This window comes from Pan paniscus, chromosome 9 (genome assembly GCF_029289425.2).
Source record: "Pan paniscus chromosome 9, NHGRI_mPanPan1-v2.0_pri, whole genome shotgun sequence".
Classification (NCBI taxonomy): domain Eukaryota; kingdom Metazoa; phylum Chordata; class Mammalia; order Primates; family Hominidae; genus Pan; species Pan paniscus.
Genome location: NC_073258.2, coordinates 87340870 through 87360041, shown reverse-complemented (window position 1 = coordinate 87360041; position 19172 = coordinate 87340870). Strand labels below are relative to the sequence as shown.

Below are 19172 nucleotides of genomic sequence, written 5' to 3'. Positions count from 1 at the left end.
CAAACAAAAATCAACCTGAAATGGATCACAGACCTAAATGTGAGAGCTAAAACTGTAAAATTTCTAAGATAAAATATAGCAGAAAATCTTTATCACTTAGGTTGAGGAGAGTTCTGAGATACAACTTTAAAAGCATGATTCATAAAAGAAATAAATTGTACTTCATCAAAATTTAAAATTTTGCACTTTGAAACACTTTTTTGGGGAGGGAAAAAGACAAGCAGCAGACTGGGAGAAAATAATTGCAAATCATATATCTGACGAAGACATTGGATCCGGAATATATAAAGAACTACTTCAACTTAATAAGAAGATGACAATTCAAATTTTAAAATGAGAAAAATATTTAAATCAGCATTTTATCCAAAAAGATAGGTGAATGGCTAACAAGCACATGAAAAACGTTTAACATTATTAGTAATAAGAAAATTAAAACCACAATGGCATAACAACACTCACCAGAATGGCTATAATAAAAAAAAAAAGATCTGTTGGTAAGAATGTGGAGAACTTTGTCTCCTAAGCACTATTAGATTAAGGGAGAGTTCCCTCGCCTTGTAAGTCTTCACTCTAACTCCCCAGCCTCCCATACATAGCCCCAGTATTCAGCAAGTGTCATTTAAGAGAGTGGATGCTGTGGTTGCACCACCTAGATCCTGCCTTGGGTCTGAAACACTCATTCCTCCAGATGCCATTGTCAGCTGAGGGCCCACAGCTGCATCGCTCTCTAGGAATTGCCCTCGACTGAAGGTGAATGCTTCACCCAAGATTATGCCATCATCCCCAAGGGAAGCCTACAGGCAATGACTGGTTGATTCAAGGGCCCAAAGGCCAGCTTCCCAGCCTCAATTGAGAACATCTCTAAATAGCCATCCCATCCTCAGAGCTCCCTATGAGACTGGCTGAGGCTACTGTTGCAACTGCTATGTATCACCATTCAACTTCTTATGCCCTATCCTGTTTCTCTTGCTCCCCCATAGATGTTCTCTGAGAAGACACCCCAGTAATCCTCTGGATGCGAATCTCAGATTCAGTGTCTATTTCCTGAGGAACCCAACTTATAACACGTAGAAGAAACTGGCCAAAGTTCTTAATTTTCCAATTTGTTGCACCAGCCCCACGTGACCACCAAAAGCTTTTCTGGGTTTCCCTTTCCCTCAGGAGAGACCCTCTTCACAGACCAAGCTTGATCCTTATTAGTCCATGTCCAGAATCAGTAAATGTCCCTAGAAAATAAAATGGCCACTTACCTCAGGAGGACTCCTCCCTCTCTGGAATTCCCATTCACCTAGTCCTTACTGCTTTCATAGCTCTCACATATCTTTAAATATGATCTTTATAATTTTTCCATCTTTTTCTAGTTGTTGCAGGCAAAGTTTTAGGCTGCCATGACCTACTACATCCTATTTAGAAGTGGAAGTCTCTAGAGAGATTTTCAAAATTACAGATGTGTGGATATTAGCTTTTCTCCTAATTTAATTGAATTGTGGTGAGAGAAGGTGTTCTGTATTATTCAAATAGCTTAAAATTTGCTGAAATGGGTTTATAATCAAATATATGGTCAAATTTAATAGTTCATGTACTCTTATAAATATGTATTCTCCCACTGTTGGATGCAATGCCCTTTGTATGTTCATGGGATCAAGTTTGTTGACTGTTTTGTGTAAATCTATATCCAAAATCTTGATTTTTGTCTACTTGATCTGCTTCTGAAAGAGGGACAATAAAACTTCCCACTGCTACGGTAAACTTGCCAATTTTCCTTGTAATTCTGTCCATATTTGTTCTATTTACCTTGCACCAATGCATCTTTACCTTTTAACAAACACTTACTAAATTAAAAGTCCTAGACCATATGTTCCGCACAAGATCAAAACAACATTTTACTAGAAATATTTCATAGTCTCCTCTCATTCTGTCTTCAGGGCCCTCCGTGTTAAGTTACACCCCAACCGTAAACATTAACGGTAAGGCCTTTTTATTTGAAGACATTCAACACATGTGCTTCTGTACAACATGGATTTTGCATGAACTTTCAATCAGATGTCGATTTTTCAAAATGGAGGTTTTCATAACAAAATGAGATTAGAGAAAGACATCAAATAACCACAAGATGTGTAAAGAATCCAACAAAATCACCTGTTGGACAAACCTGATGTATACTGGGACCCGTGTAGGATGGTAAACATGAAGCAGGCAAATAATCATATAGGCCCTACTTGCAGTGTTTGATATGACTTAAGGGATGAGCTACATAAAGTTATAGTTCCTGGAGTTTTAATTCTGTATGATACTAAAAATATACAAATTTTGTGCTGGGGATCTTGGCATCTAATCTCTAGATTTCTTATGTATTTTTTCTGGCATAGGAATAGCACTAAGCCAAACATAGAAGTTGCATTTCTGTTAAATTCGTGGCTTTTCGATATCCCTATGGAAGCTTCATCAGACTTATTCACTAAGCCCATATGTTGGCTAAAATGTACAATAAATTAGGTCCCACTTTCAAGGCAATAGCATCAGGCAGCCAGGTTTATTGAATACAACAGTTGTTTCTGTGACCACTGGAGTCTTTGAAGCTGAGAGGTGACAGCGTGCTGGCAGCCCTCACAGCCCCTGCTCGCTCTCAGCGCCTCCTCAGCCTTGGTGCCCACCCTGGCCACGCTTGAGGAGCCCTTCAGCCCGCCACTGCACTGTGGGAGCCCCTTTCTAGGCTGGCCAAGGCCAGAGCTGGCTCCCTCAGCTTGCAGAGAGGTGTGGAGGGAGAGGCGCAAGCGGGAACTGGGGCTGCACCCGGCGCTTGTGGGCCAGCTGGAGTTCCGGGTGGGCATGGGCTTGGCGGGCCACGCACTCAGAGCGGTCGGCCAGCTCTGCCGGCCCCAGGCAATGAGGGGCTTAGCACCCGGGCCAGCAGCCACGGAGGGTGTACTGGGTCCCCCAGCAGTGCCAGCCCACCAGCGCTGCGCTCGATTTCTCGCCAGGCCTTAGCTGCCTCCCCGCAGGGCAGGGCTCGGGACCTGCAGCCTGCCATGCCTGAGCCTCCCCACCTCCATGGGCTCCTGTGCGGCCCAAGCCTCCCTGATAAGCGCTGCCCCCTGCTCCACGGCGCCCAGTCCCATCGACCACCCAAGGGCTGAGGAGTGCAGGCGAACGGCGCGGGACTGGCAGCCAGCTCCACCTGCAGCCCCGGTGTGGGATCCACTGGGTGAAGCCAGCTGGGCTCCTGACTCTGGTGGGGACTTGGAGAACCTATATGTCTAGCTCAAGGTTTGTAAACACACCAATCAGCACCCTATGTCTAGCTCAGGGTTTGTGAATGCACCAGTTGACACTGTATCCAGCTACTCTGGTGGGGACCTAGAGAACCTTTATGTCTAGCTAAGAGATTGTAAATACACCAATCGGCAGTCTGTATCTAGCTCAAGGTTTGTAAACACACCAATCAGCACCCTGTGTCTAGCTCAGGGTTTGTGAATGCACCAATCTACACTCAGTATTTAGCTAATCTAGTGGGGACATGGAGAACTTTTGTGTCTAGCTCAGGGATTGTAAATGCACCAATCAGCACCCTGTCAACACGGACCAATCAGCTCTCTGTAAAATGGACCAATCAGCAGGGTGTGGATGGGGCCAGATAAGAGAATAAAAGCAGGCTGCCCCAGCCAGCAGTGGCAGCCCGCTAGGGTCCCCTTCCACGCTGTGGAAGCTTTATTCTTTCGCTCTTTGCAATAAATCTTGCTGCTGCTCACTCTTTGGGTCCACACTACCTTTACGAGCTGTAACACTCACCACAAAGATCTGCAGCTTCACTCCTGAAGCCAGCAAGACCACGAACCCACCAGGAGGAACGAACAACTCCAGAGGCACCGCCTTAAGAGCTGTCACACTCACCACGAAGGTCTGCAGCTTCACTCCTGAGCCAGCGAGACCACGAACCCACCAGAAGGAAGAAACTCCGAACACATCCGAACATCAGAAGGAACAAACTCCGGACACGCCGCCTTTAAGAACTGTTAACACTCACCACGAGGGTCTGCGGCTTCATTCTTGAAGTCAGTGAGACCAAGAACCCACCAATTCCGGACACAAAGCGAAGCCGCATTTGAGAATGATATTTCTCCAAATACAAAAGTTGCTTGCTGTTAAAAGCGCCGTGCCGTTTATCTCTAATAAACCGTACTGCATCTTCGTTTTTCATTCCACTTTCAATTAATGCTAGGGCAACAAGCACTGGAGTCCTCCCAAGACCTGCAACACAGTGAAGGCAATACAACAACCAGGTTCTTCACGAAACTTAACGTCTAGAAGACTTAACCAGTGATCAACAATCTGGTTGGATGGTGATGAACCATCATCAAAAGGCCAATCCAGAAACTGGATTGGCCTTCTTTCTCCACAAGAGCAGGGTCATCAGTTGCTTCACCTACTCTTACTATTGTGGTAACCCCCTATTTCTTAAGTTCTTCTAAAAATCTGTTTAAGGTCAAATTGGTTGGGTTGTGTATAATAAGAAATCTCATGTTCCCGTATGTGACTTCCACTGGAGCTGGGTGATTCATTGGAGCCATGTTAATTCAGTTAAAAAAAAAAAAAACTGATATGGTTACGAAAAAAATTAAAAATTTTTGAATACAGAAATGATGTCAAGAAACTGAAGTCTATGCCAATATACTCCACTTGAAATTCACAGAGCTTTGAATATGAAGTTGGTAGTGACAGGAAATGAAATGAACCTACCCACAAGAAGCCGCGGTTCTTCAATTCAGTAATTCTGGGCCAATGGAAAGGAAGTGCACCAAGGGTTACCCCATCTAGGTCAGAACTCTTGTAAAATGCTCTGATGATCTCAGTTCTACACTTCTGTGTCCAGGTGACCCGCTCTGTGGGGGCTTCTTGGTGGGGCAGTAATGACTTTCCACCATTCACTTGTCCTCATAAAGTTCGTGCTGAACCTGGCAGTAATCTCCAGGGCCCTTTAGAAACTCTATAAATGCATTATCAAGAACACCACAGAAAGGAATATGTTTACTCACGAACGATGGTGGCCTAACCATACAGCTGGGTCCGCGGCGGCCGCAGCACTGCCCGGAGCAGCCGCAGCCGCAGTCGTGGCGGGGCAACGGCGGCAGGGCACCAAACTCTAGGAGGACCAGCGGAGCGCCTCCACTGAGGCAATACGCACACGTCCAGGTGTCGTTGCGTCCCAAGTCCTCTCTTTCCTAGACTGCGCGCGACGCAGGAACCCCTTCACCAATCGTGGTTGGGCGGACCAATGAGGACGTCATCACGGCCGCCGCCGACGGGAGCCCCTTGCTGAAGCGAAGGAGCGCTGCATGAATGCTGAGTTTCCTTGTCTCCCACTAGCGAGGAGAGGGGCTGAGGAGCGACGCGGGGGTGGTGGGATAGGAAGCCTGGAAGAGGCTGGAGAGAAACTGAAGGAAGACAGGTAAGGTAGCGAAAGGTTTCCCAGCCATTGACTCTGACTAGTGTATCTTTTTCTACCTGCTTCATGTTTAAGTATGTCTCTTGGGAACAACATAATATATGGAGCTTTTTTTCCGCATCAGTCCAGTCTGCCAGACTTTTTTAGCTGAAAAAGTGCACGTATGCATTTTTGCCCTCTTATTTTATGCTATTTGACCCATATTTCTATATTTTTTACCTTTTCTTGACCTCTTTTGGATTACGATTTTCCCTCTACTCTTTTGGAAGTTTTCATTGGGGCTAATACTTCCTTAGCACTTATTTTAGGGTAAGCACTGTTCAAAGCTTTATATAAATGTAATACAAAACCCCTATGAATTAGATACTAGTGTCATTTCTACTGTCCTGACTTTAAAAACCTAGGCACAGAACGGTAATTTGCCCAAGGTCACACAGCTAGTAAATGGCAGAGATGAGACTTTTTTAAAAAATACTTTTAACTTTTATTATAGATTCAGGGGGTTCACGTGCACATTTGTTACATGGGTATATTGCGTGACCCAGAGTATGAATGATAATTCTGTCACCCAGATAGTGAGCATAGTACCCAATAGGTAATTTTGCAAGGGCTAAGATTTGAATCCCGCGATTTTGGCTGTGGAGTCTCCCTCTCTAATACATATGGTCTATTATATACCCTGTTTCTGTTCTTTTAGTGCTTAACTAACTTAGAAAAAGTCAAACATGGTTCAGAATCTTTTCCAGCCTCTTGAAGGAATTCAGCATGCTTTAACTATTAATGTCGTCAAGCATCTTAATCTTTTAACGCCACAAATTGGACATTATTGTTTGTACAAATCAATGTTTGTTTACATTTATTCATGTTATCAGTTTCTTTGCTCACTATTCCTTCTTGGAGCTCCATTCTTTCTGAGGTTACTTTCTTTTATCCAGAAGCATTTTTTTGGAGATTCCTTTGGGTATCTGATCAACTTTGATAAATGTTTTATATATGCTAGAAAATCTCTCACTGTTGAATCCATTTCCCTTAATATTAGTAAACTGTATTTTGTTTTTTTCTTCAGGTTTCTTTTTTGGCTTTTTTCTAAAATTCTTTTATTTTCCCTTCATTGTTAAAAGTTTTGCTGGGTACACAATTCTTCACTGACATTTTCTCTCAGCCCTTTGAAGGAAAGAAGAAATAGGGCTTTATTGCAGGGGGCCATGTGAAGGCCAGGAAGCAAAGTCTAGACATTTTAGAAAATTGTAACAGCTATTAGAGAAGAAACCTGAGAATAAGAATATCTTCAGAGGACTGAGACAAAATGTCAGTATAGAATTGTGTACTAAGAAAAACTATGTAAAAATGAAGGCAAAGTAACAGAATTTTAGGGAAAAAAACAAAAAAGAAAAGTGAAAGGGAATTTTCAAAAGCAAATTAAATCCTTTACTTTTGATAGCCTAAGCCTGTAAAAATGGTGAAGGAAAGCTATCTAGAACAGGGATTCTTGGCCTGTGGTCCAGGGGTTCTAGGAAACTTCTAACTGCATGCAAAATGTTGTATAGGAATATATACCTGTTTTTAGAAGAAGAGTATATATTTTTCATCAGATTCTTAGAAGAGTCCATGACTGTCCAAAACATTGAAAACCACTGAAATAGGGAATCCTTTGATACATTAATCTGGTCTGGCTGTGCTGTATTTCTGGAAAAGACAGAACTTGATGATAGCAAGTCAGGGCTAATTACAGAGTTAGACTAATACAAGAATAATAGTTAACAATGAGGATCATTGAAGAAGATCCAAATTATGAAGACTTGCTCAGAAATCAGCTGTTTAGTGAAGGACTATAATAAAGTTTGATTCTTAAAATGGTTGAATGATAGAAAACATATTAGACCTCATATCTATATAATTCATATAACCATGCCTCCATCTCAGTCTTGATAGACTGGAGCACACAGCCTTGACATCTGTTGTCATGACCCCTTCTTCTCTTCACCTGGCTTTTTCCCGTTGGTCATTAAAATTCAGCTTGGGCTTCATCTCCTCAAAAAGCTTTCCCTCTCTGTGCCATGGTAAACTTACCAGAAGGAATCTACCTTGTTCTTCTAACAACCAATGCACAATAATATTAGGTTTTTACCTTGTTATACAGGGGTTTTCTAGCTTTTACCTTGTTAAACCAGAGGTTTCACAATGGTATGAAACTGGAAATCATTAACAGGAGGAATTTTGGAAGATTCACAAATACATGGAAATTAAATATGCTCATGAACAATCAGTGTGCCAGTGAAGAAATTAAAAGGGAAATCTAGAAGTATCTTGAGACAAAAAAAAAGGAACACACAACATACCAAACTTTAAGGAATGCAGCAAAAGCAGTTCTAAGAGGAAAGTTTATAGCAATAAATGCCTGCACCAAGAAAGAAAATTACAAATAACTAAAAGTTACACCTCTAGGAAATTTCTTTAAAACCCTAAGCCCAAGTTAGTTGAAGGAAAGAGATAATAAAGATCAGACCAGAAATAATCTAATCTCTATTTTATTTCTGCTCTGGAGATTAAAAAAAAATACAAAAGAAACTAAAAGTTCATATTTTGAAAAGATAAAATCAAACAGCCTTTAGCTAGACTAACCAAGAAAAGAAAAAGAGAAAAGACTCAAGTAAAATCAGGAATAAAGAAATCATTACAGTTGACAACACAGAAGTACAATGGATCATGAGAGACTATTATGAACAATTATATGCCAAAAACTTGAATTACCTAGAAGAAATGGATATATTCCTACACACATACAACCTGCCAAGACTGAATCATGAAGAAATAGAAAATCTGAGCAAACCAATAATGAGTGAGGAAATTGAATCATTAATAAAAAGTATCTCACCAAAGAAAAGCCCAGGAACAGATGGCTTCACTGCTGAATTCTACCAAACATTTAAAGAAGAACTAATATCAATTCTCTACAAACTGTCTCAGAAAAAAACAAACAAACAAAAAAACGAATGGGAGAGAATACTTTCAAATTCTTTTCAGGACCAGTATTACCCTAATACCAAAGCCACACAAGCACATCACAAGAAATGATCAAGTGGGATTTATCCCTGGGTTGCAAGAATGGTTGATTATTCTCAAATCAATAAATGTGATATATCACATGAACAGAATGAAGGACAAAAATCATATGACCATCTCATTAAATGCAGAAAAAGCATTTGACAAAACATCCTTTCATGACAAAAACACTCAACAAATTAATTACAGAATGAATATACTTCAGCACAATAAAGGCCATATATAATAAGCCTACAGCTAACATTATACTCAACAGTAAAAACTTGGAACTCTTTCTTCTAAGATCTGGACCAAGGATGTCAAGGATGTGCACTCTTGCCACTTCTGTTCAATGTAATATTGAAAGTCCTTAGAGCAATGAAGCAGAAGAAAGAAAGAAAAGACATCCAAGTAGGAAATGAAGAAATAAAACTACTGTTATTTGCTGACAACATAATTTTGCATACAGAAAACCTAAGGCCAAGTGTGGTGGCTCAAGCCTGTAATTCCAACCCTTTGGGAAACCAAGGCAGGAGGATCATTTAAGGCCAGGAGTTTGAAACCAGCCTGGTCAACATAGTGAGACCCCATCTCTACAAAAAGAAAAAAACCCTAAAGGTTTTAACAAAAAGCCATTAGAATTGATCAACAAATTCAGGAAAGTTGCAGGATACAAAATCAACACACAAAAGTCAGTAACATTTCTTTACATTAACAATGAACTTTCCAAAAAAGAAATCAAGAGAACATATCATTTACAGTAGCTACTAGAAATAAAATACTGAGGAATATGTTTAACCAATGAGGCGAAAGATTTATACAAAGAAAACTGTAAAACATTAATAAAAGAAACTGAAGAAGACAAATAAATTGAAATATATCCCATGTTCATGGACTGGAAGAATTAATATTGTTAAAATGTCCATACTACATGAATGATGTGCAGATTCAGTTCAATATCAAAATTCCAATGTTATTTTTCATAGATATAGAAAAAACAATCCTGAAATTCATATGGAACTACAAAACAGCCAAGGCAATCATGAGCAAAAAGAACAAAGCTTGAGGTATCACACTACCTAATTTCAAACTATACTACAAACTGATAGTAATTAAAACAGCATGATACTGGCATTAAAATAGACATTTGAACCAATGGACAGAATAAAGAACCCAGAAATGAAACCATGTATCTACAGCCAATTAATATTCACCAAAAGTGCCAAGAATATACAATGGGAAAAGGACAAGTTATTCTATAAATGGTGCTGGGAAAACTGGATATCCATAGACAAGAGAATGAAATTGGACCCTTATCTCACACCATATACAAAAATCAACTCAAAATGAATTAAAGACATAAACATAAAACCTGAAACTGTAAAACTACTAGAAGAAAACACAGGGAAAACTACATGACATTGGTCTGGGCAATGATTTTTTAGATTTGACCCAAAAATGCAGGCAACATTTGCAAAAGTGGACAAATGGGATTACATCAAAATAAAAAATTGCTACACAACAAAGAGAGCAATTAGTAGAGTGAAGAGAAAACCTACAGATTGGGAGAAAAATATTTGCAACCCATACATATGATAAGGGATTAATATCCAAAATATGTAAGGAACTCAACTCTATTAAAAAAAAAAAAAAGAGAGACATGGGCAAGGAACCTGAATAAACATTTCTCAAAAGAAGACATGTGAATGGCTAACAAATACACAAAAAAATGCCCAACATCACGTCATTAGAGAGATGAAAATTAAAACTACAAATAGCTACCACTTCACATCTATTAGAAAGGCTATTATCAAAAAGATAAAAGATAACAAGTGCTGGCTAAGATATGGGAAAAAGGGAACCCTTGTACACCGTTGGTGGGAGATATAAATTAGTACAGCCATTATGAAACACTGTATGAAGATTCCTCAAAAAACTAAAAATACAGTTACCATATGACCCAGCAATCTCACTTCTGGTTATTTGTCCCAAAGATTTGAAGTCAAATATGAATATGTCAAAAGAGATGTTCATTGCAGCACTATTCACAACAGCCAAGATATGGAATCAACCAAGTGTCCAACAATAGATGAATAAATAAAGAAAATGTGGTATATATACACAATGGAATAATATTCAGCCATGAAAAAGAATGAAATGCTGTCATTTATGGCAACATGGATGGAACTGGAACTGAGAGAAATAAGCCAAGAACAGAAAGTTAAACGCTGAATGTTCTCACTCATATGTGGAAGCTAAAAAATAGTTGATCTTAAAGACATAAAAAGGATATGTGGATAGCATTGGAGAATATTATGCTAAGTGAAATACACCAAACACAAACAAATACCACATGTTCTCATATGTGGAATCTACAACTCATATAAGTGGAGAGTAGAATGATAGTTCCCAGAGGGTGGGGGATGGGAGGAATGAGGAGATGATAGTTGAATTGTACAAAGCCTCAGGAAAAATAAGTTCGATTTTTTTTTTTTTTTTTTTTTTTTTGAGACAGAGTCTGGCTCTGTCACTCAGGTTGGAGTGTGGTGACATGATCTCATCTCACTGCAACCTCTGCCTCCTGGATTCAAGTGATTTTCCTGCCTCAGCTTCTTGAGTAGCTGGGACTACAGGTGTGTGCCACAACGCCCAGCTAATTTTTTGTATTTTTAGTAGAGACAGAGTTTCACCATGTTGGCTAGGCTCGTCTCGAACTCCTGACCTCAGGTGATCTGCCTGCCTCGGCCTCCGAAAGTGCTGGGATTACAGGCATGAGCCACCACGCCAAGCCAACTTTGATATATTTTTGAGATCTGTTGCACAGTGTGGTGAATATAATGAGCACTGTACATGTCAATATCACTAAAAGAATAAATTTTAAATATTCTTATCACAAAAAGTTAAATATTTAAGGTGATGGACATTTTAATTCACTTGATTTAATTATTCTACATTGTATTCAAAAATCACAATATCACTTTATACCCCATAAATATATACAACATAAATATTACAAATAATTTGTCAATATATAATTTTTAAAAATAGTTTTTAAAGGGTCTGACTGTAGTACTGACTGCTACCTATGACAGTAAATTGTAAGTTCAATTCCTCCAGTGAAAAGGTCTATGAAGTTAAACCTGCTCACCTGAACATACCAAAATTAACTTTTTTTTCTTTAACAAGGAATTCTTTTTTTTTTTTTTGAGACAGAGTCTCGCTCTGTCACCAGGCTGCAGTACAGTGGCACGATCTCGGTTCACTGCAACGTCCACCTCTCAGGTTCAAGCAATTCTCCTGCCTCAGCCTCCTGAGTAGCTGGGACTACAGGCACGTGCCACCACACCCAGCTAATTTTTGTATTTTTAGTAGAGACAGGGTTTCACCATGTTGGCCAGGATGGTCTCAATCTTTTGACCTCGTCAAAAGATTTGATCCACCCGCCTCGGCCTCCCAAAGTGCTGGGATTACAGGCATGTGCCACTGCACCCGGCCAGCATTCTATATTTTTAAAAAATATTAGTACAACACTATTATAGTAATTTATTATATATTAGAAACAAATTACTTCAAGGGTGCAGCAGATATAGATTCAGGCAGGTCAGGCAGTCTTGGGGAAAGCCTATTGTTTTAAATATTGGTTAATGATGATTGGCCCTCCATAGAATGATTTTTTGAGGAAATGAAAGGCAGAAACGGAGAAAGATTAGGGAAGACGTTCCAAAAAATTGTGATCATCAGCAGGTATGCTTGTTTTCCTAGAAAAAGATAACATTAGCAACAAAATTTGCCCAATATCAGCTTGAGTGAATATTTTCTCCATAATTATTCAGGGCTCAACACATTCCTATTTTGTATTTGTAGGGCAAAATGAAAGTTTAAATGTTCACAAACATCTTCCCACAAAAACTTTCCCTTATTTCCCAAGGGAGAGATGTGGCGGGCAGAAAGCAAATAGTCTAAAAGACATCCTTCTTAGCTTTTGTATTTCAGAAATCTAGACTTCACTCTATTTTACTTCAATTGGTCAGACAGGGCAGGGAGAGGAGAAGAAAGTGTTGTACCTGAGCAAGTTAGAGAAAACGCCACACTTTGAGACAAATTAAGAGTCGGTTTATTTAGCCAGTGGCCAAGAGACGGCTAACGCTCAAAGTTCTCTCAGCCCCGAAGAAGGGGCTAGATTTTCTTTTATACTTTGGTTTAGAAAGGGGAAGGGGGTCTAGTTAAAACAATTTTACAGAAATAAAGTAGGCAAAAAGTTAAAAGGATAAATGGTTACAGGAAAGTAAACAGTTCCAGGTGCAGGGGCTTTAAGACTATTACAAGGTGATAGACTCAGGGCTTTGGGCGTTATCAATCAGACGAATTCCTGGGAATTGTGGATATTGCTCGCCACAGTATCTTATCAGTTAATTGCATTCTTGGATGTGCTGAGAGTCAGCTTGCACAAGTTAAGTCCTTCAGGAAGGGGCTGCCAGTGAAAGAGCCAAGATAGAGTCTGTCTGGCTCTCTTAGCTAAGGGAGAGTCAATTCACGGGGAAACAAGGCTAGGTGATTAAAGGAAAAGGGAGAGTCTAAAAACAGGGTTAATAAAAACAAGGTTGGGCATTACAAAAGTATGAAGATAAATGAAGAAAGTTTTTAGTTGAGAACAACCATACCTTAACTGAAAGTCAGTCCTCTGACAGGGAGTTAAGTCCTCTTGAACAGCACCTACAGCTTAAGAATGAATGCAAGTGAAGTAGTGGGAGACTCACCTCACAGTGCACAGTTACTCCAAGGGTGTAGAAATAGCTGGTCAAGGGAATGATATCTTGGGAAGGCCCACTAAAGTCCCAGGTATGTCATCAATGAGAAAACTCAGGGAGCATTGTTCTGGCCTCCTGGGGGTAAATAGTCTAACCCATCTCTGTGATGTTCACACATATACCCCTCTGGAAAAGTCTAGGATTGGGGGAAGAGGGAGGGGTAAAATGTACCGTTATGAATTGTCGTGCACAGTCAGGCGCTTAGAAAATATTTATTATTGCCACTATTCATTACAGATGAAAAAAGTTTTGTACACAAAGTCATGGGGCAGCAGCAGGGCTGGGTCAGCAGCACCCCAGCAGCCATAATGAAGCTGGATCCCATTCCCAGCCCCTGTGCAGCAGGTTCTAGCCCTCAGGACCATTCAGACACCTTCACTGCCATCAGAAACTAGTATAGGAAATAATTGGGGGTGGGAGGAAAGCAGGAGTGAATTCAATAAGGGCTTAACAAGCAATCTAATGAAAGCACCAAACCTAAACAATGATTTTTTTCTCTGAGGTAAAAATACGCAGTTTCACAATCACCCCCAAACATGTAAAAGATAAAAACTTTCCCCAGGAAACGCAGAGCCAAACTTTGAGTTTTACACAAGCAACCGGGAGTCAGGCAGGAACTTGTTCAGGGGCCACAGGTTGCTCTCGCCCACGTTGGAGGTGCGCCTCTGGCATTGCTTGCAGCGCCGATACTTCTCACACTGGTCTAGGAGAAACAGCTTGTCTGAAGCCCTGAGGAGAGGAGAGCAAATGCCGATCAGCAGGTTCCTGGAGCTCCTGGAGGCCCAACTTGGAAGCTGGTATGGCAGGAGGTACACAAAAGAAAAGTGACACCTTGCGTTCTCTGCCTGTATGCTGCAGTTCACCCCATCCTGGCATCCCCTGCTTCCAGACTTCTGCTGGCTTGTTGTTCTCTACTAAATAAAAAGCCGCGACTTGTGCCTTCACAACAGTCTGACCCTACCCCTCCCCAGCCTCAACCACCCAAGCCCGCAGAGAACTTGCCGAAGGTCACACAGCCAGCAGACAGTGGCTCCAAAGCCTCTCTGTTGACTGCTTTCCCACGTGGATTACACCTCTACCTGTTGAGCTCCTGGGAGACAGTATTTGAGAGGCAGATCAACCATTAAGTTGCTGGTTATCAGCTAACAACAGCAGAGAGTTGAGAGGACTTACAATGAACTATCCCAGGAGGCCAGAAGCCTCTGGAGAGTTAAGGGCAGGAGAGGGAGTGGAGACAAAGAGGAAGACAAAAGCAACTAAAAGCAGAAATAAAGAGGCAGTAGTAACTGACTTTCCCCTTTGATAGTTTTTCTTCGTTACGCAAAACAGTCCCTCATGTGCTCCTCTACCCCATCAAAATTTCTCCATGGGTGGATTATTTTTTTTTTTTTTTTTTTTTTTGAGACTAGGTCTCCCTCTGTCACCAGCCTGGAGTGCGCGATCACAGCTCACTGCAGCCTCAACTTCCTGGGCTCCAGCGATCCTCCCACCTCAGCCTCCAGAGTAGCTGGAATGACAGGTGTGCACCACCACACCCAGCTAATTTTTGTATTTTTGGTAGAGATGGGGTTTCACCATGTTTGCTCAGGCTGGTCTCAAACTTCTGAACTCTAGCAATCCATCTGCCTCAGCCTGCTAAAGTGCTGGGATTACAGGCATGAGCCATGGCATCCAGCCAGAATTCCGTTTAAGAAGGATGATCAGCCGGGCACGGTGGCTTACGCCTGTAATCCCAGCACTTTGGGAGGCCGAGGCGGGTGGATTACGAGGTCAGGAGATCAAGACCATCCTGGCTAACATAGTGAAACCCTGTCTCTACTAAAAAACACAAAAAATTAGCCAGGCCTGGTGGCAGGCGCCTGTAGCCCCAGCTAGTCGGGATGCTGAGGCAGGAGAATGGCATGAACCCAGGAGACGGAGCTTGCAGTGAGCCGAGATTGCGCCACTGCACTCCAGCCTGTGCGACAGAGTGAGACTCCATCTCAAAAAAAAAAAAAGGATTATCAAGGGCAGTCTTAAAAGAAAAAAGAATAAACTACCTTGGAAGTGAGCAGGGGAAGACCTACCTGGCTTGGTAATGGAACAGAGTATCATGTGCTAACTACATACATATGGACTTTGGTTTTACTTTTGCTTTATTTTCTTTTTGTACCAACCAATTCCTTCTTGCTACTGCTGCGTGCTCAAGTCTCTGTCCACACTTGGCTAGGTCTTCAGAGAAGTCTGTTCCACGATATACCAGGAGTAGATTTGTTAGCCTGCCACTCAACATTATTTCCTGTGTCTCCTCAGTCCTTTATCACCATGTTGGCCAAGCACTCTTCCCAGACACAACTAAAATCTCCCTGGCATTAATCTCACTGACTTTTACCTGCCTTCCCAGATCACTGAGAAAATTGAAATCCCCAACTGCCCTTTCCTCTCCTTTTCTCTAAGCCAAATGACTCCACTTCTCCTTTGGAACCTATTTTCCACGTCATCACTCATACTTTCATTGTCACAAAATATGGGTTCTACTCATTAGAAAGACAGGTGAGAAATGCTTTACAAGAAAACCTAAAAGGAAAAGGAGAGTTACAGATCAAGATCCATTCTACAAATTTTATCCATGATTAAAAATTGATAATTGGCAATTTAAACTATTATTTTGGTATATTTGGGTTTTAGTTACTTGATTGTATAGACTTGATCTGTTTCATCACATTTTTAACATGCTATAAAATCATACCTTACATTCGTATTTTAATTTTTTTTCAAGATGTAATACAACAGTAGTGATGTGAATATTTAAGCTGAGGATCGGGCAGGCATATAATAATTTCAGAAAGATGCTCTTGGTTGGCTCCATAATAGGCATCTTACTTTTCCAATTGCCAATCTTACAACCCCTGACCCTGCTCTTAAATAACGATTCTCTAAGCCTTGAAAATGTTCAGATTGGAAACTCACTCCCCCTACTTCCAAATAGTTATTTCCAAAGAGAATCTTCACTCTCCACAAAAAGCAAATAAAGCCACCCTAAGCAGAGGCAAATATTAGAGCACGGTTAGTAAATACCTAGCATACAAGTCAGCATTCTCCAATCCCATGTCTGTAACAGACATTTCTAATCAATCACGGCAGTATTTCCCATGGAATACAGACTTGCTTTCTCCACAAGGTTCTCTAGGCAGCCACTGCTAATCAAGTGGAGTTCCACTTGAAACCTGTTGCTATCCCACAAGGAGCAGGAGAATTTTGGGTTTCCAATCAGGCATTACCGTTCAAAAGCCTTGTCCTCCAGGTCTCGCTGCTTCTTCATCGCAGCACTCCTTTCCCAGTCCTCCTGTAAGCATTGGTTGACTCTATTTACTCGCTCCAGCTCAGCGGTTCTGTCTGCCAAGTGCCTGGAGAGAAAAGAACAGCCTGGCTCCATAATACTTGGAAGAGCATGCACCAAATTTGGGAGCCCCATTCCTTTTATGTTAAACAAAAAAAACCTTCTGGTTTTGTTCACTACTCTGAAATATACTAAAAAGCATGAACACTGTAAAAGCATACTGAAATTCCTAGCTCTCGAATAATTTATGGGTCAAAGGTCTTTCATCTTCAATCCTGGTTTGATTTAATAGGATTGAAACCTTTTTCCAGTTAACAACTTCAACCTGTAAAACCATTAATTTCCTTTGAGGCTATTTTAACTTATCTGAAGAATCATCCCAAATGGATTGCCTATACTCTGTTTCTTTCCTTTTAGTCCAGCCTGTCAGCTGCCAGTACTCAGCCTACCAGTCACTGCAGACGTATTAAAAGGCATAATAGATAGGTATACAAATGAAAGTCCACAAAAAGAGAAAATAAACACAAGTGACTAAGCAAGGGAAAAGAAAATAGAGACAACATTAACATTGTGAAGAAGGCAAGAAAATAAAACAGGAATGTTTGGTGAAGGCCATGTCATCGAAGAAGTGACTGCAGTATAATCTCTGTCTTCAAAGGGAGATATTCCCAGTGTTGTGTTTCTATCACTGGTCTCCAAACACTCCATCACTACTGTTGTGAATCACCTTAAGCCTGGTTCTGATTATGTGTCTATTTCTTGCCAAACTGAAACCTTTGCTGTCAGTTCTCACTGCAATCTAGAAGGAGCTTCACAAAATGTAACTGTTGATGTAGCCTGCTCTGAAGGGCTTTGTGTTACAGGTAGCAATGACCACTGGGTGTCAGGATCCTCCAATAAAAATCAGTTAATGTCCTCTATACTGTCTCACTTTTTCCTTAAATGGCACACCTTTTCATCTAACAAGCATTGATTGAACAGCTATTGTATGGTTATTATAAAGACTAAATGATACACAGGAAGTGCCAGTGCCTATCATGTAACTGGAGCTCAATGACTGAAGAGTACCTATTACTTTTTTCATGTTATTTTTCTTTTCGTAGATTTTTTTGTGGTTTAAAAAAACACATAACAAAATTTACTATCTTAACCATTTCCAAGTGTACAGTTACTTAGTGTTAAATACATTCATGTTATGCACCCAATCTCCAGAACGCCTTCACGTTACAAAACTGAAACTACACCCATTAAACAACTCCCCATTTCTGCCTCCTCTAGCCCTTGGCAACCAACATTCTACTTTCTGTTTCTATGAATTTTACTTCTCTGGATAACTCATATAAGTGGAGTCATACAGTATTTTGTCTTTTTGTGACTTGTTTATTTCACTTAACATAATGACCTTGAGGTTCATCCACAGTGTAGCACGTGTTAGAACTTTCTTCCTTTTTAAAAGTGAATAACAATTCCATTGTACAGTGTATATATATACCCACACTACATTTTGTTTATCCATTCATCTGTCGGTGGACACCTGGGATGCTTCTACTTCTTGGCTGTTACAAAAAGTGCTGCTATGAACATGGCTGTGCAGATATCTTTTGAGATCAGCTTTCAATTTTTTTGAATACATATCCAGAAGGGGAATTACTGGATGATACAGTAGTTCTATTTTTAATTTTTTGAGGAACCACCATACTGTTTTCCATAGCAACTGTACCATTTTATGTTCGCACCAACAGTACACAAAGGTTTCTACTTCTCACTAACGCGTGTTTTTTTTTTCATAGTAGCTATCCTGATGGATGTGACATGGTATCTCACTGTGATTGTGGTTTGCACTTTCATAATAATTTGTGGTGTTAATCATTTTTTCATTTGCTTGTTGGCCATTATTATGTTATTTTTTTAAGGATAGGTTAAAATAATTTTAAATGCCCAGAAAGTAAGAAAACGAGGCAGAGATTGTGCAGGGGACAACTAGCATTCTCACAACATTGCTGAGAAGCAAGTTGCTATGCCTTCTTAGAAATGTAACTGTCAGTTTCTGGTAATATTTCAAATGTATCATACATTAGCCAGGAGTGGTGGCATGCACCTGTAGTCCCAGCTACTCATGAGGCTGAGGCATGAGAATCACTTGAACCCAGGAAGCAGAGGTTTCAGTGAGCCAAGATCGCACCACTGCACTCCAGCCTGGGCGACAGAGTGAGACTCTGTCTCAAAAAAAAAAAAAGGAAAATTAGATGTACCGTACACTGGATACAGCAGCCCCACTTTTGGGAATTTATCTGATAGAAACAAAAGAACCAGTATAAAAATATATATTAAAAATGTTTAATACAAAATATCTGGAAACAAACTGAATGTTCATCAATAATGCAAAAGTTGAATTATTATACATCTATATTATAGATAATATGCTGCTATTAAAGAAGAATGAATCTCATATATATGTACTGACTTGTATATGACATTGCTAGGTTAAAGAAAGATTAGTTTGCAGAGTAATATATAAGATCTCATAGACTATTTCATTTACAAAAGTAGAAGGAAAAAT

General features: G+C 40.3%; 2 protein-coding genes and 1 pseudogene across 4 annotated transcripts in view; 1 reads left to right on the top strand and 2 right to left on the bottom strand.

Annotated features, from left to right (window-relative positions):
* The window catches only part of ME3 (malic enzyme 3), a 246150-nt gene extending 235157 nt beyond the window's left edge, over positions 1-10993 (top strand). Inside the window, exon 13 of the mRNA XM_034933504.3 lies at positions 981-10993. Coding sequence (XP_034789395.3) covers positions 981-1007 — 27 coding nt within the window. The 3' untranslated portion in view covers positions 1008-10993. The remainder of the gene's footprint in view (positions 1-980) is intronic.
* On the bottom strand, positions 4004-4568 carry LOC129393292 (protein tyrosine phosphatase type IVA 1-like; annotated as a pseudogene).
* A 2496-nt stretch (positions 10994-13489) lies between the features above and the next one.
* CCDC81 (coiled-coil domain containing 81) overlaps positions 13490-19172 on the bottom strand; it is a 60409-nt gene continuing 54726 nt past the window's right edge. For all 3 annotated transcript variants that reach the window (XM_003832979.5, XM_055093834.2, XM_063608753.1), the window contains 2 exons: positions 16554-16679; positions 13490-14022 (listed from right to left, as the gene is read on the bottom strand). In XM_003832979.5, the coding sequence (XP_003833027.4) occupies positions 13881-14022; positions 16554-16679 (268 nt within the window). In that variant the 3' untranslated portion in view covers positions 13490-13880. The remainder of the gene's footprint in view (positions 14023-16553; positions 16680-19172) is intronic.